The 25,441-nt window shown below is 40.0% G+C and overlaps 1 protein-coding gene across 5 annotated transcripts in view; it reads left to right on the top strand.

The window, feature by feature from the left end:
* The first annotated feature begins 4,919 nt into the window (after positions 1-4,919).
* TBX19 (T-box transcription factor 19) overlaps positions 4,920-25,441 on the top strand; it is a 31,422-nt gene continuing 10,900 nt past the window's right edge. For all 5 annotated transcript variants that reach the window (XM_061399298.1, XM_061399271.1, XM_061399290.1 and 2 more), the window contains exons 1-5: positions 4,920-10,379; positions 17,769-18,033; positions 19,637-19,771; positions 22,712-22,773; positions 24,164-24,225. In XM_061399298.1, the coding sequence (XP_061255282.1) occupies positions 10,183-10,379; positions 17,769-18,033; positions 19,637-19,771; positions 22,712-22,773; positions 24,164-24,225 (721 nt within the window). In that variant the 5' untranslated portion in view covers positions 4,920-10,182. The remainder of the gene's footprint in view (positions 10,380-17,768; positions 18,034-19,636; positions 19,772-22,711; positions 22,774-24,163; positions 24,226-25,441) is intronic.

Below are 25,441 nucleotides of genomic sequence, written 5' to 3'. Positions count from 1 at the left end.
TCGGCATACTTACTCAAATTCATCAGTCAACAATATGTTTACTGGTGAGGACTTTTTAGGACACAGAAAATTTGCATTCTGTGTACCCTGGGGAATGTTGCTGACTTCTCTGCTCTGTGTGCTCACTGTCTTCCATAACTGTTAGGCAAACAAACTTTGATTTATCCAAATGTTCTCAGTTTCTGATCTCTTCATAAAGCCTAGCCTACCACTGACATTTGTCTGTAAATTGTTGTTTGTCTATACACTTATCATTCCAGGGGCTTTCCTTTGTTTTTATCTTGTGTTGGGTCTCCTGTTTCCCAGTTTTCGTATTTTGCTCTCTTTTCTTATTTTACTCTTTTGTTTCACTTAAGGACGTTCTCTAGCAACTTCTGAGAAAAAGTGCATGGTAGGTAAAATTTTAAATACCTTGTAGGTCTGAAATGTCTTTACTCTCAAACCACGTATTTTGAATGGGTATAGAATTCTGAATGAATAGTAATTTTCCATCACAGTCCTTAGAGCATTGTTTAATTTTCTTGTAGCTTTCAGGTTGTTATTGAGAAGGTTGATAGCATTATAATTTGTTATTTATTGTAACAAATTGCTTTTTCTCTAGAAGATTTCGTGATGATGTATGTGTCTTGGAGCAGATAAATATTTTTTATTCATTATTCTGTGCCCTTCATGGACTTTTCAATATGGAAACTTATGTTCTTCAATTCTAAGAACATCTCCTGTATTATTTCTTGAAGAATTTCTGCACTTTTATGTTCACTGTTCTTTCTTTTTGGAATTCATTGTCACTCTTTTACTTTCTTAGAAATTTCACAAACTCTGCCTTCCAAGCTCTTATTGAATTTTAAATATACATTTTGATGTCTTTAATTCCCAAGACCTCTATGTTGTCCTCCAGTTCTTCCTTCTCTTCCTTTCTGCATCCCCTTTATCTTTATTCCTTTGTTTCCTCCTCCCCTCCTCTCTTATTGTGATTCCTATCTCCTTCTTTTCTTCCTTCCTTCCTTCCATTTCCTTGTCTTATTTTATGAATGCAATATTTTATCTTATGTTTAGGTGGAAAATAGTTTTCTTTTGTTATATTTTGCTCCCTACATGGTCTCTGTTTACTCAGAATTCCTTTTTAAATGTACTTTTTGCTTTGATCTCTGACTTCCCTGTCTGATGTCTGATAATCTCTTATTTTGAGGCACATACAGGCACTTAACTTTATTGTGCTTCACAGAAATAGTGTTTTCTACAAATTGAAGGTTTGTGGCAAATCAGCATTGAGGAAGACTATCAGTGCCATTTTTCCAAAAGCATTTGCTCACTTCATGTCTCTGCATTACATTTTGGTCATTCTCATAGTATTTCAAGCTTTTACATTATTATTATATTTTTTATGGTGATCTCTGATCAGTGTTCTTTGATGTTGTAACTATCATAAAAGGATTATAACTTTCTGAAGGTTCAGATGATGATTAGCATTTTCAGCAATAAAATATTGTTCGGTTCAGTACAGTTCAGTCGCTCAGTCGTGTCCAACTCTTTGCGACCCCATGAACTGCAGCATGCCAGGCCTCCCTGTCCATCACCAACTCCCGGAGTCCACCCAAACCCATGTCCATCGAGTCAGTGATGCCATCCAACCATCTCATCCTCTGTCGTCCCCTTCTTCTCCTGCCCTCAATGTTTCCCAGCATCAGGGTCTTTTCCAATGAGTCAGCTCTTCACATCAGGTGGCCAAAGTATTGGAGCTTCAGCTTCAACATTAGTCCTTCCAATGAACATCTAGGACTGATCTCCTTTAGGATGGACTGTTTGGATCTCCTTGCAGTCCAAGAGACTCTCAAGACTCTTCTCCAACACCACAGTTCAAAAGCATCAATTCTTCGGTGCTCAGTTTTCTTCACAGTCCAACTCTCACATCCATACATGACCACTGGAAAAACCATAGCCTTGACTAGATGGACCTTTGTTGGCAAATGTCTCTGCTTTTGAATATGCTATCTAGGTTGGTCATAACTTTCCTTCCCAGGAGTAAGTGTCTTTTAATATCATGGCTGCAATCACCATCTGCAGTGATTTTGGAGCCCAGAAAAATAAAGTCAGCCACTGTTTCCCCATTGACTTGCCATGAAGTGATGGGACCAGATGCCATGATCTTTGTTTTCTGAATGTTGAGCTTTAAGCCAACTTTTTCACTCTCCTCTTTCACTTTTATCAAGAAGCTCTTTAGTTCTTCTTCCCTTTCTGTCATAAGTGTGGTGTCATCTGCATATCTCAGGTTATTGATATTTCTCCTGGCAATCTTGATTCCAGTTTGTGCTTCCTCCAGCCCAGCATTTCTCATGATGTACTCTGCATATAAGTTAATTAAGGTATGTACATTATGTTTCTAGACACAATGCTGTTGCATACTTAATAGGCTATAGTACAGCATAACAATAATTTTCATATGCACTGAGAAACAAAAAACATTTATGTGACTCATTTTATCACAGTATTCATTTTGTTTGGGGGTTTGGAACTGAACCACTGAAGTATGCCTGTCAATGCTGATGCAATTCCTATGTTCATGGGCAGTTTTGCAAAGTTTGGTTTTCCCATTTGATTGAGGTTGGTGATAATTGAGGATGGGTCATTTCACTGAGGAATCACTAAGTCTATTACCTAAGGAGTGTGTCATAACACTCTGTTTTCAGAATGTTCCTCACCCCTGCCTCCACCAGCAATTGTTGTCTCTGAGTACAAATCCTTCCAAATCCCCTCTCTTCTGAAAGTCATTCTCTTGTTTTCTCCTGCAACGGGGAGGTACAGTTGTCTGGCTGAGAAATGAAGATCTCAAAAGTTAATGGTTTTTTTTTACCACAGATTTCATGTCAACTTACTTCTCAAAGGCCCTTTGCCACCTTTCATGTTAGTCGTTTCTTCATCAAATTTGGGATTGTTGAGCAAATTGTGTACTCCAAGAACAGCTGAAAAACAATAATAATCTGTAAATAAAACTTCAGTTTGAGAAAGCTAAAAAAAAAATTAATGGTTTTTGTAAACAAAATTTCAAGATATTTTCCTATTTGATCCTAGCCAGAAACAGAGTTGGGCCATAAACAAGACTGAGCGCCTTGATGCTTTTGAACTGTGGTGCTAGAGAAGAGTCTTGAGAGTCCCTTGGACTGCAAGGAGATCAAATCAGTCAATCCTAGAGGAAATCAACCCTGAATATTCATTGGAAGGACTGATGCTAAAGCTGAAGCTCTAATACTTTGGCCACCTGATGCAAAGAGCTGATGCACTGGAAAAGATGCTGGGAAAGATTGACAGAGGATGAGTTGGTTGGATGACATCACTGACTCAATGGACATGAGCTTGAGCAAACTCTGGGAGATAGTGAAGGACAGGGAAGGATAGTGAAGGATAGGGAAGGACATGGCTTGCTGTGGTCCATGGGATCACAAAAGGTTGGACATGACTGAGCAACTGAACAACTTCTTTTCAGAGGTGTATGGTGTATCAAATCCCTGAGGCATTTCAGGGTTCTGTGGTACAACTGGCTTGCTTCTTGTCTCTTCCCCTGAAGCTTTTTATATTTCAACTTTCTCTGATCTGCCTCATCAGTAACTCAGCCATTTTTTTCGGCAGTTCCCAAAATCTTGGTGGCATCTCTTTTCTGCTGTTGTTTGCTCTGTTGCACTCCTCAACTTTGTGGGTTTACATTTCATATTACCTTAGTGCCATTTTAGAGCGGTTTGAGGAGCATATATAAAAGAATGTGTTTAATCTGCCATGCTTAATCAAGAGCCTTTAAAAATTCCATTTTAAAAGAAGTATGCATGTATTATAAATAAAAGTGTCTTCATCAAACTTGTTAGCAGAGGTCATCTCTTGGTGCTGCAATTATAGATAGTTTTTCTTTACTTAATTTTTCAAAATTATCTGTAGCAAGATACTTAGTAACTAAAGAAAGATCATTCAAGTAAAATGATATTATTGGGTTGGCCAAAAAGTTCATTTGGATTTTTGCATAAGATGGCATGGGAAAACCCAAACAAACTTTTTGGACAGCCCAATATATAGCTGTTTCAGGGAAAGCATTTTATATTAGTTTCAAATCCAATAATTAGTTGAACTATATGAAACTTTTTTTTTTTTTTCAAATAAAACAAAGGTTGAATAGCAGCAGTTTCATGTGGTTCAATCTAAACTGTCTAATATAACACAGACCTTAGAGGTGATAGTCTGGAAAATGGAGTCATTGTCTAGATAGGCTAGACTCAAAGCCAAGAGAGTGTAAACCATTTTTGACTGCTAGTTTCACCCCATAACCACTGCATGTACTGTTTTCCAAGGATCATTCTTTACTGGGCATACTGGTTGAAGATATTTGTGTGTTAACCTAGTTTTTAGGAGCACACTGATTTGGATGTAATGGATAAGAAAAATAACACTCTTTATTTCTTTTCTTCCTTGTGGGTATACTTCATACATCTCTGTATTGTAATTCCCAGGGCATATGACTGCAGTCATGAAATTAAAAGATGTTTGCTCCTTGGAAGAAAAGCTATGAAAAACCTAGACAGCATATTAAAAAGCAGAGACATTCCTTTGCCAACACAGGTCTGTAATAGTCAAAGCTATGGTTTTTCCAGTAGTCATGTATGGATGTGAGAGTTGGATCATAAAGAAGGCCGAGCATCAAAGAATTGATGCTTTCAAACTGTGGTGTTGGAGAAGACTTTTGAGAGTCCCTTGGACTGCAAGGAGATCCACCCAGTCCATCCCAGAGGAAATCAGTCCTGAGTGTTCATTGGAAGGACTGAAGGTGAAGCTGAAATTCCAATACTTTGGCCACCTGATGTGAAGAGCTGACTCATTTGAAAAGATCCTGATGCTGGGAAAGATTGAAGGCAGGAGGAGAAGGGGATGAGATGGCTGGATGGCATCACCGACTCAATGCACATGAGTTTGGGCAAGCTCCAGGAGATGGTGAAGGACAGGGAAAACTGTGTGCTGCAGTCCATGGGGTCAGAAAGAGTTGGACACAATGGGGTGACAGAACAACAACATGCCTTTTCTCTCTTTTAGATTGTTACATACTTTGACGGTAGGGATCCTCATCCTACTGGCATTTATGGACCTTTTGAGGAAACGTTATTCAGCATATCACACAGGGTTTTCTTCTAAAAACTCATAGGAGAAGTTTCCCTTGGGCAAATGGCTTGTTTTTTATTTTAGGAACACAGTGCAATGTATGTCAGATTGTATTTCCCCCTGCTTGTACTGGCTGCTAGGAAGATTGGAGCCACACTTGTGCCATAGTTTTAAATAGTTTCTTCTTGAAATCTTTGCTTAGAAGTCTTGTCGTTTTTGAACTAGTTTCTTATTGCTGCTATAACAGTTACCATATACTTAATGACTTAAAGTAACACAAATTTATTATCTTACAGTTTTGGAGGTCAGGAGTCTTAAATCAGCTTCACTAGACTAAAATCCAGGTATTGGTGAGAGTTCTTTCTGGAGGCTGTTGGGGAAATGGGGAAAATCCATTTCCTTTTCTTTTTACAACTTGCTTGGCTTGTGACCCCTGCCTCCATTTTCAAAGCCAGCAGCTCAGTAAGATACCCTTCTCTCTGACCTCTGCTTCTGTGCCTACATATTTTTTCTCTGACTCTGATCCTTTTGTCTCCTTCTTATGAAGACCCTTGTGATTACCTTGAACCTACCTAGATAATCCAGGATAATCCCCCCATCTCAAATTTTTAACTGAGTCATATCTGTAAAGCCTCCTCCCCCCACCAATTAGTTTTTAGAACAGTTTTAGGCTTATAGGAATACTGAGCAGAAAGTACTGAGATTTCTCATATACTTTCTAACTTTATACATGCATAGCCTCCCCAGCTGTCAATATTCTGGGCCAGAGTCACACTGATGAACCTATGCTGACAAATCGTTATCACCCAAAGTCCATCATTTACATTCTGGTATTGTACCCTTTTGGTGATGTATGTCCTATGGGTTTGGATAAGTATATAATGACAGGTGTTCATTACTATGAAATCATACAGAGTGTTTTCACTGCTTTAAAATTCCTTTATGAGATGGTAATGATAACCCTGTATGCAAGACAGCAAAAGAGACACAGATGTATAGAACAGTCTTTTGGACTCTGTGGAAGAGGACGAGGGTGGGATGATTTGGAAGAATGGCATTGAAACATGTATATTATCATATGTGAAATGAATCACCAGTCCAGATTCAATGCAGGATACAGGATGCTCAGGGCTGGTGCACTGGGATGACCCAGAGGGATGGGATGGGGAGGGAGGTGGGAGGTGGGATTTAGGATGGGGAACACGTGTACACCCATGGAGGATTCATGTCAATGTATGGCAAAACCAACACAATATTGTAAAGTTTAAAAAAAAAAGAACTTAAAAAAAATAAAATTCCTCTATGTTCTGTCTATTCATCCCTCTTTCTCCCAGTCCCTGGCAACAACTGTTTTTTTTTATTGTCTCCATGCTGCTGCTGCTGCTGCTAAGTCACTTCAGTCGTGTCTGACTCCGTGAGACCCCATAGACGGCAGCCCATCCGGCTCCACTGTCCCTGGGATTCTCCAGGCAAGAACACTGGAGTGGGTTGCCATTTCCTTCTCCAATGCATGAAAATGAAAAGTGAAACTGAAGTCGCTCAGTTGTGTCCGACTCTAGCGACCCCATGGACTGCAGCCTACCAGGCTCCTCCATCCATGGGATTTTCCAGGCAAGAGTACTGGAGTGGGGTGCCATTACCTTCTCCAATTGTCTCCATAGTTTTGTGTTTTTCAGAATGTCATATAGTTGGAATTACACAATATGTAGCCTTTTGGGATTGGCTTTTTTCACTTAACAATATACATTTAAATTTCCTCCATGTATTTTCATGGCTTGATAGCTCATTTCTTTTTAGCGCTGAATAATCATTGTTGGGTGTACCATTTATTAACCCTTTCAATTATAGAAAAACTTCCTGGTTGCTTCCAAGTTTTGTCAATTATAAACAAAGCTGCTGTTAACATCTGTGTGCAGGTTTTTTTTGTGGACGTAAGTTTTCAACTTATTTGCGTAGCACCATGGATTGTTAGATCATGTGGTAAGAGTATGTCCAGTTTTGTAAGCAACCATCAAACTGTCTTCTGAAGTGGCTGTATCATTTTGCATACCCACCAGCAATGAACGAGAACTCCTATTGCTCAGCCACCTCATTAGCCTTTGATGTTGTCAGTGTTTTGTTCCTGCTAATGCGCACATAATGGTAACTTGTTATTGGTTTAACCTGCTTTTCCATGATGACATACAATGTTGAGCAGCAAAGTTCTTTTTTATCATATGTGAGGTACCATATTCACAGGTTCTGGGGGTTAGGGCATGGGCATATTATTCAGACTTATTCACAATTATTATTCACAATTTTCTCAATATTAATTACATGAAAATGAAAATTTTGATTCCTCAAACTAAAGCCGTACCTCTGCAGACTCCTCTCCCTGCATCCTTCCCCATCTCAGTAAATGGCCCTCTTACCTACTAGCTGTTCACCACAGACACTTGATTCCTCACTCCCTCCCTCCCTCACCCCACACCCAGTCCCTCTGAGGTTCTGCCGTATCTATTTCTAAAATGAACCTAGAGTCCAACCACCTGTCTTTGTGGCCACTGCCACCACCCTAGGATAAGCCACCACCATCTCTTGCCTGAACCACTATAACAACCCTCTAATTTTCCTCTTTTCTTCAATTCTTGACTTTTACTACTCTATTCTCTATAAGTTGTCCAGATTTAAAAAAAGGACAAAGCAAAACATAGTATCTTCCTGCTTTAATACACACTAATAGTTTTGTATCTCATGTGGAATAAAATCCAAATTCCTTTTTAAGATTTATAAGGCCCCTCTTAAAGCACATCTCACTCTGATCTCTGTACCACCATGTTCTAGCCATACTGGCCTCCTCATTGTTCTTTAACTGGCCCAAGCTCCACTTCTCATATATGCCTCCTCTGCCTGAAACTCTTCCTCCAACTCTTCTCTAACTAAATCCTTGTCATCTTTTTTGTTCTTACCTGAAATGTCTCCTCCTCAGAGGAGACTCTCCATACAACCCCACCTAATTAGGATCCTCCCCACCCTGCCTTATACACATTTTTCTTGACCATCTCACCCCTTTACATAGTCTTCATATACTTACCACTACTGGTAATTACTCAGTTCAGTTCCGTTCAGTTGCTCAGTCGTGTCCAACTCTTTGTGACCCCACAGACTGCAGCACACCAGGCCTCCCTGTCCATTAGCAACTGCCAGAGTTTACTCAAACTCATGTCCATTGAGTTGGTGATGCCATCCAACCATCTCATCCTCTGTCGTCCCCTTCTCTTCCTGCCTTCAATCTTTCCCAGCCTCAGGGTCTTTTCAAATGAGTCAGTTCTTCGCATCAGGTGGCCAAAGTATTGGAGTTTCAGCTTCAGCATCAATCCTTCCAATGAATATTCAGGACTGATTTCCTTTAGGATGGACTGGGTGGATCTCCTTGCAGTCCAAGGGACTCTCAAGAGTCTTCTCCAACACTACAATTCAAAAGCATCAATTCTTCAGTGCTCAGCTTTCTTTATATTCCAACTGTCACATCCATACACGACTACTGGAAAAACCACAATCTTGATTATATGGATCTTTGTTGGCAAAGTAATGTCTCTGCTTTTTAATAATCTGTCTAGGTTGGTCATAAATTTTCTGCCAAGGAGTAAATGTCTCAATTGTTTATATTATTCATCTTCTCTGTCAGACTTTTAATTCCATGAAGGCAGGGCCATTTCTGTTTCATTCATTGTTGGATGTAAGGCTTCATCAGTATCTGGCACTTAGTAGGCACAGCATACTGTTTGAATACCATCCTTACTCTGACTTTATCTTATGTTTTTGCTTTTATTTTTCTTTTATTTTCATTTTCTACAGCTTTCTGTTGTAGCAAGAGGAAAACCCACAAGTGTCAGGATCTACTCGCAGGTGGGGAGGTGGCGCTGTCTCTGCCCTCCCCATGTATACTGTGTGCACTGTGTGTCGTGGGTAAAAGAAATGTTTTCTACCAGTAGTATCTCCTCAGGGAAAGTGAGGATTCACCTCAGAATGCCAGATAGGCCACAAACCATTGAAGGGGAAAGCCAGAATGCCTTTCTGGATTTAAGATTACAACTGCACAATAAGGTAAAAAGCTTATTTTTCAATCACTGGGGACAGAGTGTTTCCTTAGATTAATATGGTGCTAGAAGGATTTTTTCTCCTCCTGGCTAGGATTGGAAATCAGAAATATTCAGGCTGTGGATACTAGGGAGGAGGAGCAAGGTTCAGAGCTCTTCTGCTTGTGGGAGGCAATGAGGGACCTTGAGATGAGCAGGAGACTATACCTTGAGAGGTCTGTAGGATCCTTCAGGAGAGAGATGGCCAGTAGGGGATATCCTGGGAGAATGAAGTCCTTAGCTCTTTTCTCCTGATTTCTGACCCTGGAGTGGATGGCACACAGAGCATCTTCCTTTCTTCTGTGGTACAGTTGTCATATTCCTTGGCACAATGCCCTTGGCCTTCCATATATTCTATTCTATTCAGAGCCAGTGGTTTGGTTCTCAACTGTGTCAGGAAATCCTGTATTGGCATCAAGGTTTTCGATCCTTCTTTTTCCCTATAGATACCACAAGCCATGATTTATACACAAATGTGATTTGCCTGATTGTTACAGTCTGGGCCCACAACAATTTTAATTAACTGGAAAATGGTCCTCAATACACCGATTAGACCTCTTCAGGTACAGCAAGATAAAAGCCTGATAATTTGGATGGAGTACCCTTCTTAAATATCTACTCTATACACAGCAGCCAATGGGAAAGCCAGGTTTTCTCCCACCTGATCCTGTGAGTAATCAAGAGAGGGCTTTTTCTTCCCCACCTCTCCCCTCCCACCCACCCCCAACTAAAGCTTAACAGGTTGGTGGTATAATTTGTAGACTTTCAGGGTGTCATGCTAGGAGCTTAGGCAAGAGACTAGGCATCTCTTCCCCAGCTTCCCAGGCACTGTCCAGCTGGATTTGAAAAGCAGGCAAGTGACAGGAGGAAAGAGGTGGAAGCCGGCAAGTAACTACCGTTTCTCAGCAAAGTTTGAGAGGGGCCTGTGGCCATGAGTGAGTTGGACACTCAGAAGACCTGTGATGGAACTGTTTCTCGTCTGCTCAATGTGGTGGAAAGTGAGCTTCAGGCAGGGAGGGAAAAAGGCGACCCTACAGAGAAGCAACTTCAGATCATTCTGGAGGATGCCCCTCTCTGGCAGAGGTTCAAGGAAGTCACTAACGAAATGATCGTGACCAAGAACGGCAGGTGAGATTATCTGTGGCTCTACTTGGGCTGGCGGGGCTTGGCAAGGGAGGCAAGGCCCCTCGAACATAGAAAAGGCTACAGCTCTTCACTCAGAGGTAGCGGGGTCTGATTAAACACTCCCGAGGACAGTCTCCTACGGCTTTCCCCCAGCCAACTTAATTAATTTCTCTGAGATCGTTAGAGAAGTGGAGGATGAAGCCACCTGTTTTGCCTGCATTTTAAATGAAGAAATACTTTGAAATTACTGTAAAGGGGGGCATGTCCCGTGGGTTTGGGAAATGCACTCAAATGTCAGAAAATAATGTTAATTTTTGACTGTACATCCTGGAGCAGATAACTATTCTTTGAACCCCAATTCCATTCAGATAAGATAAAATAAAAGGCAACTTTATCTGGAAGCTGGGTGATTTTGTCTGAAGTATAGCAAACTTGCGAGACATTTCTGACAAGCTGAAGATTCAGAGGCTAAAAGGCAAATTTAATCTCACTTCCTATTACTACACTTGCTTCTTCCTGTGTGTTTGTGGTGAGTGTTCATTTGAAACTGTGTGTGTCTGTGACAGTATGAAAGCCATTGCAGTAATAGTTAATGAAACCATAATATACTGACTGAGAAAAGAGAAGATGCCTTCTGTGTTTTCATTGCAACAAATTAGGGATTAACTGAAATGGAGTCTCTGTTGGCATTTCTTGGATTATATTAAATCTATTTCTGCCAAGTGACTCTCTAAGGTAATATTAGGGGTTTCTGTTTAGTAAAGGAGATAAAAATATTTAGAAAGTATTGCTCCCAAGCTTTGCCAAACAGCTCCCAATATTAATGTGATACTGATCTTTCTGTTCACATGGTCAAAAAAGTACATTGAAAGGTATTTTCAATATGGTTAGCTTCAGCACAATCTCAAAGATTGTGACCTTTGAGAGAAATTCTGTTTTCCAATGAGAGAAAAATCCAAGCTAGCTGAAATTCTGGCAGGCTTTTGTCCTTGTGAAAAACACTTTCATTCCTGACTTCTCACTTTTCCATTTCTGAATAAAATGCATGGCATAGAGAATGAACCATTCTATCTGGTAAAATTATGAACTAGAGTGTTGTTGTGTGACATTACAGTGCTTTGTAAATAAAAATTGTTCTAGAGATAATGGCCTTTCAATAAATTGTGATTACTAATAGTAGCAGGAATATCAATCTTGCTTGATACTTATATTTTCTCTCTCTAAATGGGTCCCATATTTATTTCATATATAGAATTTGTTATTTTAAATAATTTTAATTATAATTTCACCTATTCTTACTTTTGATCTGTATTGACACATTATATTCTGTAAAAAGAAATAGAAAACATGTTTGTAATTTCAAAGAATTATCCCTAATTCCTAAAACTGGATATACTTTCTTTCCTTTTAAAGATGAGTGATGATACAATTTTAAAAGTTTTATGATATCTGATGACAGGTAGACCATTCTGTTTATTATTCTTTTAGTTACACTAATACTTAGCCTCATACTATTTATTTGGCTGTCAAAGTGGTCATATATGATATTAAAATAAGTATAATAATCAAGTAAAAATATAGTCCATATATTTGAATGAGGAATAAATAAAAATTTTGAAAACCATTATAAAATTCAACTTAATACTATGTCATATTGATATGTTCTTTTACAATTTTAGAAGAGCTTTCTCTTGCTTTTTTGCACCTATATAATTTTCTCCATATTTAAAGTTGAGAAGTCTTCACGTATTTAAACTCATTAACTATGTGAAAATTATTCTCTGTAGAAAAAGTCTAATTATGGTCAATGTGATTATTCTTATTTTCTGTGGAGGTCCTGCTGACATTTTACCTCCTCAGTGACTTAAATCTTTTCTTAGGATCTCTGAACCCCTCGTGGTCAAGATTTTGCCAGGAGATAGTTCCCTTTGTATTTCAGATAAAGAAGGGAAGACAAATCTCTAAGAAATTAATGCAGTTGGTAACGAATGAGTGTGATCTGGAATTACTTGCAGTCTGTTTAGTTTCTCAGAATAAACTGTTAGCAACACTTTCCTGTTCTTGATGTAGGCACATCTTTCTTGTTTTGCTGTCTTCTTTATTCTCCTCTTCATCTCTCTGTTCCCTCTTTTTTCTCCTAACCTTGTATCACTGCTTTCGACCTATTTTCCTCTGTCAGTAGACCCAAATGTCTCCTCCAGATGCCCCATCCTTACCTTTCATACCAACTCCTGAGCCTAAGGCAGATGGAACTGTGGCCCTTCCCTGGAGAGAACATTCCTGGTAGTTAATACCTAGTCTTGGCCCTTTTCATTCATGTTACCCTCCTGTCCCTGTAGTCAGTTAACTTTCTGACTTTTCTAAATCTTTGATGGGGTTAATCAGATATCTCCTGTACTCCTGAGCATAATTGTCCTGTGTAATAGCAAGTTTTAAAATAGCATAGATGGGATGATGAATTAAAGGACTCATTTTCAAATGGACATCTATTTATATGCATAAATAGGAGGCTTGCTTCTGACATTGATCAGAAGTAGTAGAGATTTTCCCTGAAAAACAGTGAATTAGCCTCAGAAACTGGGATTATGATGGTTCTTCATTCTCCTTCTCCTGTCCCTTCCTCATGCTGTTTTACCGTTTCTTTTCTCTCTGCTCTCTTTTCTTCCCCTCCTTTTTTATTGAAAATGCTTAGTTATTGATATTCAATAGCCTTTCAGACATAACAATAACAATTATAATACCTCCTTAGAATCATTTGAATCATCTCTAGTGCATCGGCTTGTAAATACTTCCTTTCATCTCCATCCTTTAAGCTAGGAACTTGTATTTTAGGTTGCACAAAAAGATTTATTTCAGATTTCAGTGGCAAATAAGTGAAATCTCTTGTAACTTTTGTTTTCTCTACAGTAACATATTTGCCTTAGGGGGAAAAGCTACATTTCATGTGTATTTCCATGAAGTTGAATAATTTGATTTCATTCAGATTAAATTTGCCTTGAGAAGATTTTAATAAATTGGAAGAATTTCTGATGTAATTGGTGTATCTATTTGTTATCATAAAATGTTAGGATCACTAAATTGAACTTCCCAGTGATTTAGAGATGTTGGTACGATGAGCTAATGCTCATAGTGGGATGCAACGAGGGCCCTGAAGGTATAGTGGTGCAAGAACAGAGAAAACCAATGTTGTACATCAGGAAAAAATTTTCCATGTCCCTGTAGTCTATGGAGATTTTTCTCTGAAGCTTACAATTGCAGTTTATGAGGATCATATGTTTTTGTGTGATCTGCCTCTAACCATGGAGAAGGCAATGGCAACCCACTCCAGTACTCTTGCCTGGAAAATCCCATGGACGGAGGAGCCTGGTGGGCTGCAGTCCATGGGGTTGCTAAGGGTCAGACACGACTGAGCGACTTCACTCTCACTTTTCACTTTCCTGCATTGGAGAAGGAAATGGCAACCCACTCCAGTGTTCTTGCCTGGAGAATCCCAGGGACGGGGGAGCCTCGTGGGCTGCCGTCTCTAGGGTCGCACAGAGTTGGACACGACTGAAGAGACTTAGCAGCCTCTAACCAGGCTACTTTGATTTCTTGCTCCTTCTCTCATCTTCATATAAGTCTAAACATCCATGCCCCATGTGTCTGCATACACACACGCTCCAAAACGCTGATGAATGCTTTATGATTATTAAAATTCTGTGGTGGGAAAGAGAAGGGGTTTACTTCCTGATTTTTGCCTTTAACCATCTCTGCTGTTTCCCCACCTAGGAAATCTGCCTTGTCTGCCCTCTTTCTTCCGATAGATCTCAGTCCTCACAGCCTCTTTCAGCAGTGCTGGCTCTCAAGATCCCCTGTAAGAGAAATAAAAACTGAGAAACTAGCCTCATAGCTAAACAATACAGAGTTCATGGCCAAGCCTAAGCATGTGTGGTTCCTCAAGCATGGTTTTGGGTAGTGCTTGTATTCCCTACTACATTTGCTTCTCTCTCTCTGATATACGGATTGGTTTACATATTTCTCAGCTTCTCAAAGATTCTTGGCCGTCTCTGTGGTTAGCCACAGAGATGGAATAAAAGGGAGAAAAGATTTCCCTTGGAAGAAAAGGGAGAAAAGATCAAAGAAGTGCAGCTCATCCCTGAAAACAGCCTGGTCATGAGTGTTGCCCCCAAGTAAAGAGATAGCACATCCCAGTCCTTGCGAGGCTAGAGAAAGAGGCAGAGGAGAGCAGGAGGTGCTGAACTTGGCTTGGAGGCAGGGTGCTAGTTATAAGACTTTGGGCAAGTTGACATTTATTCACATTGGTGACATTTATGACATCATTGGTATAAAGAAGATAAAAATACATAGCATCTCAGTTCATTTCTGTAGTGATAAAAAAGAAAAATAATGATAAAATTCTCAGCAAATGAAGTATTAGAGATTAAAGCAACAAATGGTCCTACCATGTTTTACATGTGTTCTTCTAAGAACCAGGATGCTTCTTTACTTCTTTTTCTTTATTTACTTTTTTTGTTAACAGCTTTATTTTGATAATTTACATACTGTACAATCCAAAAAACTTGTTTAAAGTATACCATAATGTCTTCATGTTTCATCTGTGTTGTAGCATTTTTATTGACAAGTAGCATTTCACTGTATAAATATACTTCATTTTATTTATTCACTCATATTGGACATGTGGGTTGTTCCCGATTTTCAACTGTAATGAATAATGCCACTATGAATGTCTGTATATAAGTTTTTACATGGGTGTATGTTTTCATTACTCATGCACATAACACCTAGGCATGGAATTACAGGGTCATATGGTAACTCTGTATTTTAATTTGTTAGAGGAATTACAAGACTCACTTTTTTTCCAGAGTGGCTGGTCCATTGTGTATTCCACCAGCAATGTATGAGCGTTCCAATTTCTCTATGCTTGCTGTTATTCACCTTTTATTATTATTATTATTATTATAGCCATCTAGTGAGTATGAGGAATGATTTCAAATGTAGGTTATAGTTCAGTTTGTTAGGTGTTAACTTGCACTCTTCCTGAATACATGGACTTAAGTTGGTTTATTTAAACTTACCAAGCTTCATTTTCATTATCTCACTCACCCAGCCTCTAGTACTCAAAGGTACTATCTATTTACTATCTATTAAATGCTTGCTAGGAGCCATTCCAGGGTATAAACCTTGGTTGGTGTAAACTCCCCCAGGTTCTTTGTCTTCTGTCATAAGTTTTGAAGTAGTCTCTAAGGCAGGGCATTTAGAAAAGAGCGGCTGCTGAAAACAGATCCCCGTTATTCATACACAGCTGGAGGACTAAGTTGGAAAAGGACCCAGCAAAGAGTTGGAAGGAAGTATTGATGAGGTGGACGAGCCAAGGGGAAAAATATCCTGTCTGTCCAGAGTATTCAGGGAGCCCATGCAATTTAAGCTCAGAAGACTGAGGAGCCTGGATGGCTTGAGTCCATCTCTAGATCCAGCCCTTATTATCTGTTGCTCAATTTCTTCACTTTCCATATGTGACAGTTCTTATTGTACGTTATTTCAAAACTAGGCACTACTGGGTACAGGAGGATTCTCTTGGTGACCCTCCAGTCCCTCATCTATACCCATTATGCTTTTAATGTTTCCATACCTGGCATCCTTGGACTCCTTCTTTTAGCAATGGACATACTCAGTTTTCCCCTTTTTATTCTCTTCCCAACCTTAATAGAAGCACAAATCCTCCAAGTGACTCCCTTTACTCCCTTGGATGTCTCCTTAGTTGCTATCTTAAAAGCTAAAGATACCCTAGACCAGTACATTTTAAGCTTTAAAGTTCTGGTGACTTAACTGGAGATTTTGAAAAGCACAGATTTTGATTGTGTATGTCTGGAGTTAGGTCTGAGCTGCCGCATTTCTGATTACTTCTGCTGCTGAGTCATGAACCACTTTGAGTAGCAAGTTTTTGGACCCTAATTTGTTAGCTTCTCAACTTGGGGACTCAGATTTTCAAAGATGTATTGACAAAAAAGATAGCTTCTGGGGCAATCAGGAGGTGGTAGGGGTGTCTGTATGGAAACTAGGTCTTTTGAGGAGATTTGAGCAACTTAGAAAGCTTGGTGAAGGAAAAATAAGCTAAAGAGAATCAGAAGCCAGGTAAGATGGCTTCTCCACATATTTGTGACAGTAAGCTTGCTGGTATTTTCTTAGAGCGTAGGAGCTGCTGCTGCAGCTGTTTAATCTCTACATCGTGTCCGACTCTTTTAGGGCCCTGTGGACTGTAGCCAACTAGGCTCCTCTGGCCATGGGATTTCCCAGGCAAGAATATTGGAGTAGGTTGCCATTTTCTTCTCCAGGGGATCTTCCCAACCCAGGGATCAAACCCACGTCTCCTGCATTGGCAGGCAGATTCTTCACCACTGAACCACCTGGGAACACCCCAGAGGGTGGGAGAAGGACCAAGAAATCCAGATCATCATGTCCTAATGTATACATCTTCCTTTAAAAAAAAAGTATTCATTTGTTTTTGGCTGCACTGGGTCTTTGTTGCTGGGTGCACATTTTCTCTAGTTGTGGTGAGTTGGGGCTACTCTCTGGTTGCGGTTTGAGGGCTCTATAGCATGCAGGCTTCAGTAATTGTGGCTCATGGGCCTAGTTGCCCTATAGCATGTGGAATCTTCCCAGACCAGGGACTGAACCCATGTCCCCTGCATTGGCAGGCAGATTCTTAACCACTGGACCACCAGGGAAGTCCTCAAAGTGTATTTCTTGAACACAAATTCCCACAAGATGCTCAGTGAGAAGATGGTTGCCCTGGTACACAAGTGCAGAATGCGGAATCCCTCACCCCTCTCAAAGTGCACACAGGTGCATTAAAGCCTCTAACAGCTCCTGCAGGGAAGGAACTGGTCTAAATATGTAGAGTTAAGGGTCCGCTTCACTGCCTTTACCACAAACCATGTTTTCTGTATTAACACTGTTACTATTATTTAGAACTGTTTTCTGTTACAGAGAAGGTCTGCTCTGTGGCAATAGTGTGAAAACCTGATGTATGCTGAGAAAAAACCTTTGAAGGAAGCTCTGTGAAGACCTGGCACCCGCCTGTCTATAATACCTCAAGTTTCAGGAGGAATTTCATTCTAGTCGAATGACTAGATCAGTGATTTTCAGACTTGAAAACAGAGCATAACATTTAAAAGTAAAACCTCAATATAAAATACATTGGTAAAAAGAGGCTTGACTGAGTTTGAGGCTGCTGGCCTGGCCCCTCTTTATTTGGCTTCCCCTGTGCATTTTCTGCATCACCAGAGCCGTCCAAGGACAGTCTCCTCTGAGCAGAGAGAGGACTGGACATATTAGAATGTTCCTAACATTCTAATAACCTTCTTGTGGCTCAATTTCTGCCTTTTCTTGTAGACGGATGTTCCCGGTCCTAAAGATTAGCATCACAGGCCTGGACCCCAGTGCCATGTACTCACTCCTTCTGGACTTTGTCCCAACGGACAGTCATCGCTGGAAGTACGTCAATGGAGAATGGGTGCCTGCAGGCAAGCCAGAGGTCTCCAGCCACAGCTGTGTCTACATCCACCCAGACTCCCCCAACTTCGGTGCCCACTGGATGAAGGCACCCATCTCCTTCAGCAAAGTGAAGCTGACCAATAAGCTCAACGGAGGTGGGCAGGTATGCTCGGTAGCCTGGCCACCCGGCTGCCCCACAACACTCATCAAGAAATATCGAGGGTGCATTTAGGCAATTAGGGGGTCCTCACCGACCTCTTCTCTCACAGAAGCCAATTATTCCCCGGAGTCCAAATGTGAACAGGAATAAACAGCTCTTAATTGGTGCTTTCAGTTTTTAATGGACTTCCTGATGTTAAGAGAGAGTGAGAGAGTGCAGTAGTTTACTTAATCATCAGGGGCCTTTCAGAGTTTTGCCTTGTGTGTGGTGCTTTTTACCAAGCCTGGGAGGAGGGAGATGTTTGTGGGTACCAGGGTTTTGTTATTCCCTCTCCCTTTTTTTTTTCTGGTGTAAGTGGCATCTTGATAAAAAGCTGCTCCTAAATGAAATAATTGCTCCCTCCACTTGGGCATTATGATAATTATCAATAGAATATTGAATCAGCTTTGGGTTTTCAGAAAAAGAATCCAAACAAACCTTAAATAAGGAGGGTTTTATTTAAGGTCTCCAATTAGAGTAAACAAGATTTTGAGGCTTTTTACTCTTTTGTTTTCTCTGGTAGGATTGTGCATACTCGTGTGCTGTGCAAGGTTGTTATTTGCTTTATAAAATGTAGACTGTTTGGGGGGATTAGACCCAGTTGGGGGAAGAGGTCTTATTCCCCCAGATTTCACTTTGGTCAGTCTCATAAGCCCTTAGACATTTTACCCCTTCTCTGATCTCTGTGCTAATCCAGCTGGGATGTAGGGGTTCTTGTTTTAAGAATGGTAAGTCATCTTCCTAAGTCTCTGCAATATTCAGAAGTTTCCAGTTCTTTATTGAATCAGGAAATTGAAAAGTAAACTATTATTCTCTCCCAGTTTTCACAACAGGAGACTTTGAATAAACCTTTGCTTTGAACCACAAAGAGTGGATGTTATACAACCAGCAGATGTCAGCTATCATTACTTTTTAGGTAATTCAGCCCTTTGTCAGGATTTTGAGACAATTAGGATTTCTTACTAGAGGGCTTCCCTGGTGGCTCAGATGGTAAAGAATCTGCCTGTGATTCAGAAGACCCAGGTTTGATCCCTGGATCAGGAAGATCCCCTGGAGAAGGGAATGACAACCCTTTCCAGTATTATTGCCTGGAGAATTCCATGGACAGAGGAGGTTGGTGGGCTAGATTGGTTGCAAAGATTCAGACATGACTGAGCTACTAACACTAACACACTTTCTCATAGGAAGAAAAACAGTATGTTTTAACAGAGCAAAATTCATCCCGTTGTGCTGAAAATAGGAGGAAAAAAAAAAAGGAAGCCAGGATTTTGGCAGAAAACTGAATACTCTTTAGACCAGCTCTTCTCTGGCAACCCACTCTTCACCCTCTTATGTGTGTATGTACTTAGTCACGCTCATATAAGCAGCTCCAAAGTTATTCTCCTTAAGAGTTTCTAAAAAATCTCCCTTCAATAATTTCTCAGAGAGACAGTGGCAGCTCAGATGACTGGGGATCAATGTGTGTGGCCCTAAATGTTAACCTTAGGACTAATCAGAGGTGCTGGGTCATCTGTAACCTGTGATGCCTCAGGCTTTGTGTGTCCTCTCTCTTCTTCCACCTAAACAGATAATGTTGAATTCTCTGCATAAATATGAACCCCAGGTTCACATAGTGCGTGTTGGAGATGCCCATCGAATGGTGATGAACTGCTCCTTCCCTGAAACCCAGTTCATAGCTGTGACTGCCTATCAGAACGAGGAGGTGAGTGTGTGTGTGTATGTATGTGTAAATGTCACCTGGGGGAGTGTAGTGGGACTAGGGAGTGGTGCTTTTATTGCTATGACCAAACTTGGATGAAAGGTAGGTTTGCTAACATTCAATATACTCAGAAAGACTCGGTAGAGACAAAGTTGAACAGTGTGGTAATCACTTTCCACCTCCTTCTCCCTGCTTGCCAAAGCTCCACCAGTGTTTCTTCTCCTGGTGCCAGTAAGGCACAGTGGTGCGTTGTAATAAAACCAGCAGAAATGCAGGATCTTTGTTTCCAGGCCCTTGACCTGACAGAGCTAGGCATCTCTCCTGCTCTAAAGCAAGTCTGTGGGAATTGATCCAATCGTGCACCCTCTTTGGGTTTGTGTTATACTATCTGTCCCACTTGTTAGCTCTTTTGGGGCCATATGTAGATCTTTTCCTGCCTAACTTGGGCCACTCTGATGGTTACAGCTGAGGAGCCAGCATTTGGCCTCCGTAAACTCTGTGGGAGCAAAATTTTTTTGGTTCATCCACATACTATAGGAGTTTCCAGGACTGCTGGTCACCAGGATACCTGATCGGTTGGATTCTTTTTGCTTAAACTTTGAAAGATTAAAAATTGAAGTATAGTTGATTTACAATGTTTTTATTTTCTGCTGTACAGCAAAGTGATTCAGTTATACATAGATATATATGTATTCTTTTTTTATGTTCTTTTTTTATGGTTTATCTCAGAATATTGAATATAGTTCCCCATTCTATACAGAAGGATCTTGGTGTTTTTCTATTCTATGTATTTAATAGTTTGCATTTAAGCCTAAATTCCCAGTTCATCCCTCTTCCACCCTTAAAAAAATTTTTTAATGGTAATTATACATGTTTATTTAAAAAAACTTCACATGATAAACAACTAGTATGGAAGTATATACAATGAAATGAAAAGTTAGAGGTAAAAATTTACTCTTTCCCTATTTTGTGAATCCTACACCCCAGGGACACTACAAATAATAGCTTAGAGTGTGCTTTTTTCCCACGCATAGTCTGTTCATTTATAAATATGCACAGTGTATAGATTTCCTCACACAAATTGGCTCATGTTCATATTAGTATGAAATTTCTCCCCACCCCCTGTGTTTAAGAGTACATTATGAATATCTTTCTATGTAAATTGGATTAGGATTTATCTCCTTTTCTGAAATTATTGCAGAGGATACACTGTATTTCAGGCAATCAGTTTCCCTCCTAAATGATGTTTAGGTCATTTCCAGTTGTTTTATTTTCTATGATAAATAACACTGCAAAGAATATTAAGCACTCAGAAATGGAATTTTTCTGTTAAGGAGAGTGTATGTTTAGAACTGTGATAGACAAAGCCCCATTGCCTCCCTCCAAAGAGCATATCCATTTATAATTCCCACACCAATCTCAACATTGGTGATTACCTACATTTTCAGCTTTGATAATTCAACAGGGTAGAAAAAATGGTAACTTACTGTGGCTTTAATTTGCATTTCTTTATTTGGAAGCTTAAGATTTTTAGGCTCCCATCCAGCTAACTGAGTCAGAATCTCCAGGGAGAATACCCAGAATCTGGTTTTAAGAGCCTTCTTAAAGGATTCTGATGATCATCCAGGTTTGGAAACTACTGCCTTAGTGCCTACAGATGATGTGCAGGGAAATGTAATTTCTTTTCTATAACTAATCTGGCCTCTCAGCCGAGCCCTTTAGCAGGTCAGTGGAAAGAAAAATTAACCAAATATCTGAAAATTTAAACAGGCCCTCAAAAACTGTTCTGTTTTTATAGGCAGATTGCCTTTCATCCCCTTTTACTCTCTGTAGGATGGCCTCTGGGTTTATGAAGGTTGAGTGGGCTTTTGCAACTTCAGAAAGTGGGGAGGAGTTGGGGGCTACATCCTGACCTCCTCTGTTCTCTGGACAATGTCCCTTATCCACTGACATGCTGCCTGCTCTCTTAGTCCATGGCAGGTGGAACCTGTCATCTGGTTGCCCTCTGTCTAAGTGCTCAGATTTTCCTGGACACATGCTGGAGGTTTCCCTCTGAACTAGTAGCAAGGCTAAGGCTATGTTTTCAACAGGCTACTAGCCTGATGCTGTAATTCTGGTCTTGGACATGCCCCAAGGGAATCAAACCTGGGAAACTCTAACCTCGGAGCCTCTGTCTCCTGACAACGTATCTCTGCCAATGTAAATTCACCCTGAGAATGGGTACAAGGGTGGATGAGGGAGCCAAAAATCTTCTTTTATTCAGCAAATATTTGTTGGGTATTACTACAGGCTGGATGTTTTCCTACATGCTGGTAATACTGCACTGTACTCGAGGCACTTATATCCTGGTGAGAAGAGATAAAAATGATAAATATATATTTGGTCAGATGGCTCTAAGGAAAATGAAGCAGGCTAAGCCCAGGGGAGATAAAGGGTGACAATAGGTTGAATTGATAGTTTGTGTGTGTGTGTGCGTGTGTGTAAACATGGCCCAAAGGGTAAGTGATTATTTAAGAGGTCAGGGAGTTGATTCTAGTCTGTACTCGAGAGTCTAGAGACAGGTGTTCATCAGTATCCTCTCCTTTGTGTCCCAGTGACAAGAAAAGTAACTGACAGATGGTGGGTGTTCAATTACTGTTGAAAAAAATGAATAATAGAATAAATGCTAGATTTAGCACATCAGGTTTGTGCAATTTTGTTGCTTTGTCGTTTCTTTGCTCACTTTATACTGCATTTGCCATTTTCACCATATGTGACAATAAAACGTTGCTTGTTGGACAGTGCAATAGTGATTTTGTGCAGAAGGAAGCAAAGAAACATGGAGAGGAGAAAAAAAGAGGAGAATTATTCTGGTTTTACAGAAATTCACAGGTGAAGATAAAGTGTTCTGTTCCCCACGCATATTCTCCTTTCACTAACACTACTTGTCTTTGTAAATGCAAGATAACAGCTCTCAAAATCAAGTACAACCCTTTTGCCAAGGCCTTCTTGGATGCCAAGGAAAGGTGAGTAGAGAAATTTCAGGGAAATCTTATGATCTTTGCAAATATGAAGTTTATAATAATCTTGGAAGGAACTAACTAGTGGCATTTGCATTACCTTTGATAGAAACATGTTTTTAATATTTAATTCAGTGTCCAACAAAATCAGCAAGATAAAACAAATTTATAATTACTTGTCCTTTATAATAGGGGTCCAGGAGAACCTGGGGCTTCCCAGGTGGCTCAGTGTTAAATAATTCGCCTGCCAATGCAGGAAATGTGATTTGATCCCTGAGTCAGGAAGATCCCTTGGAGAAGGAAATGACAACCAACTCCAGTATTCTTGCCTGGGAAATCCCATGCACAGAGGAGCCTCGTGGGCTACAGTCCATGGGGTCACAAGGAGTTGGACACGACTTAGCAGCTAAACAACAGGAGGACCTGGAACTGGCCATGTTTTATCTGCCCTATCTTATGGTAGATTCTTAAAACTAATATAATCATATTAAAAAAAAAACTAAGTGATTTAAATTTTAAATAATTCAATCTTCCTTTACCACAGTTATCTGAGTAGTACAATTTCAATAAATTTTTTAAAGCTAGATTTCACCTAGGAAAGGTGAGTAATTCATAAAGGTGAGAGGCTCATGTCTTTAAGTCAAAGACTTCTGGGGGTTGTGAATGATTTCCTTTGAAGTGATGAGATTTTGTTGTTTCTGTTTCAGATCTTTACACTAATTCCTATAACTGTCTAATCTTTCTTTTTCATCATAAAGGCTCTAGACTAATGGACAGGTATTTATAATAGTGTGTCACAGGGGTCTGTCCTGTCAATATTTGACTTAATTTTGATGATGTAGAAGAAATACCTTTTTTCAGATAAGAAAAGTCATATAATAAAAATATTTAGGACTTTGAGAGAGAGAGATCCTGGCTTTGAGTCCTAGCTTTACCATTTCCTGACTTGCATAAGTCAATTTGCTTTTCTGGGACCCACTTTCTAAATCTGCGAAAGCATGTAGTAATATTCTATCACAGGATAATTGGTGGACCTAGCATATCACAGATGCGAATGTGCCCTGAAGTCCTATGCAAATCTTAGCTGCTGTAATCATTGCTTGAATTTTAACAAGCAGAAACACTGACCACAAATCAGTAAGATCAAGCTACATAGTGATAGGTGTAAATAAGGTAAATTGGATTGACTATAAAGTTGCAATTCAAAGAGCAATTGCATAAGAACATAAAGTAGGAGAAGGAGAATGGGACAAAGATAGTAGTCTGAGGGGAAAAAAGTGTTTGATTTTCTTATTTTGAGAAATTTATTGCTCTCCAAAGACAATCTTGGGTGTACTTGATGCTGGATATGAATGGTAAGCTGGACAGCTATGGTGCACTTTCATTGCTCTTTCAGGAACCACCTCAAGGATATTCCAGAAGCTATGTCTGAGAGCCAGCATGTGACCTATTCTCACTGTGAGTTGGGTGAACCCTGGATAGGAGGGGCCTGGGGCTACACTAGGAGCATCTCCACCACACTGAGAGTTTTTACCTGTCATGACTGCTTCAGGCTTGTTCCCAATATTCTATCAAGACCCAACGGTTATTTCTCCCACTCAAGACAAGTATATGCCCTTTCAAGAACTCCCAGAGAGAACCACTGCTCCTGGGGGAGTGTACACAAATCCAAGGCAGGAGACAAAAATGGAAATAGTGAATTTCTTTGACTCGCATTTTTGTGTCAGGGAGGCTAAAGAGCTCATAAAAGTGCATTCTGGCTATAGGTTCTACCCTGACACTCCACTCCTGCTTTGGGGTTTCCTTGTTCTTAGTACTTTCTGGTTTTTGAGTTTATCACCATTGCCACGCCTCAGGAAGGCCACAGCTTTGCACATGAGGAAACTTCTGTATTTGTTGACTGGAAAACTACAGTATTAGTGGAGTCATATACCTGGAATTCTGCAGGTAGACTGGATGTACCTGATAGGGTGCCACCCTTTCCATGTCTCAGAACAGAGAGGAGGCTCCACAGTGGAGCAAGCCCTCTAAAGCTGCAGCAGTAATCCAAGGTCAGTAGCATCAGTGTCTGAGATACCCTTTAATTCAGAGTATAATGGTTTGCTAAGATCCCTTCTACAGTTTTCCAGCTATGAAATTCTTTACTCCCTCCTTCCCCTAAAGTTCGATGCATTTTTCATTGCAGAAGTGGCAGTATAGCCACATAAAGAGAAACAACTCTCAGAAAATAACTTAAAAAAACCCTTTTCTTAGGAGTCTTTTTTTTCTTTGTCTAGTTACCATCTGTCACCATAAAAAGTTATTACAATCTTATTGACTATATTCCCCATACTGCACATTTCATCCTCATGACTCATTTGTGACTGGAATTTTGTACCTCTTAATCTCCCTCACCTATTTATTTCCTCCCCACCGTCTGGTAACTACTTGTTTGTTCTCTATGAGTCTGTTCTGTTTTGTTATATTTGTTCATGTGGCTTGTTTTTTAGATTCCATATATAAGTGAAATCATATGGTATTTATCTTTTTTACCTGACTTATTTCACTTAGTATAATACCCTCTAAGTCCATCCGTGATTTTGAAAATGGCATGATTATTTTTTATGGCTGAATAATATTCCACTGTGTGTGTGTGTGTGTGTGTGTGTGTGTGTGTATACATATATATATATAT

This window comes from Bos javanicus, chromosome 3, assembly GCF_032452875.1.
Source record: "Bos javanicus breed banteng chromosome 3, ARS-OSU_banteng_1.0, whole genome shotgun sequence".
In the NCBI taxonomy this organism is placed as follows: Eukaryota; Metazoa; Chordata; class Mammalia; order Artiodactyla; family Bovidae; genus Bos; species Bos javanicus.
This window is presented reverse-complemented; position numbering and strand designations above follow the sequence as displayed.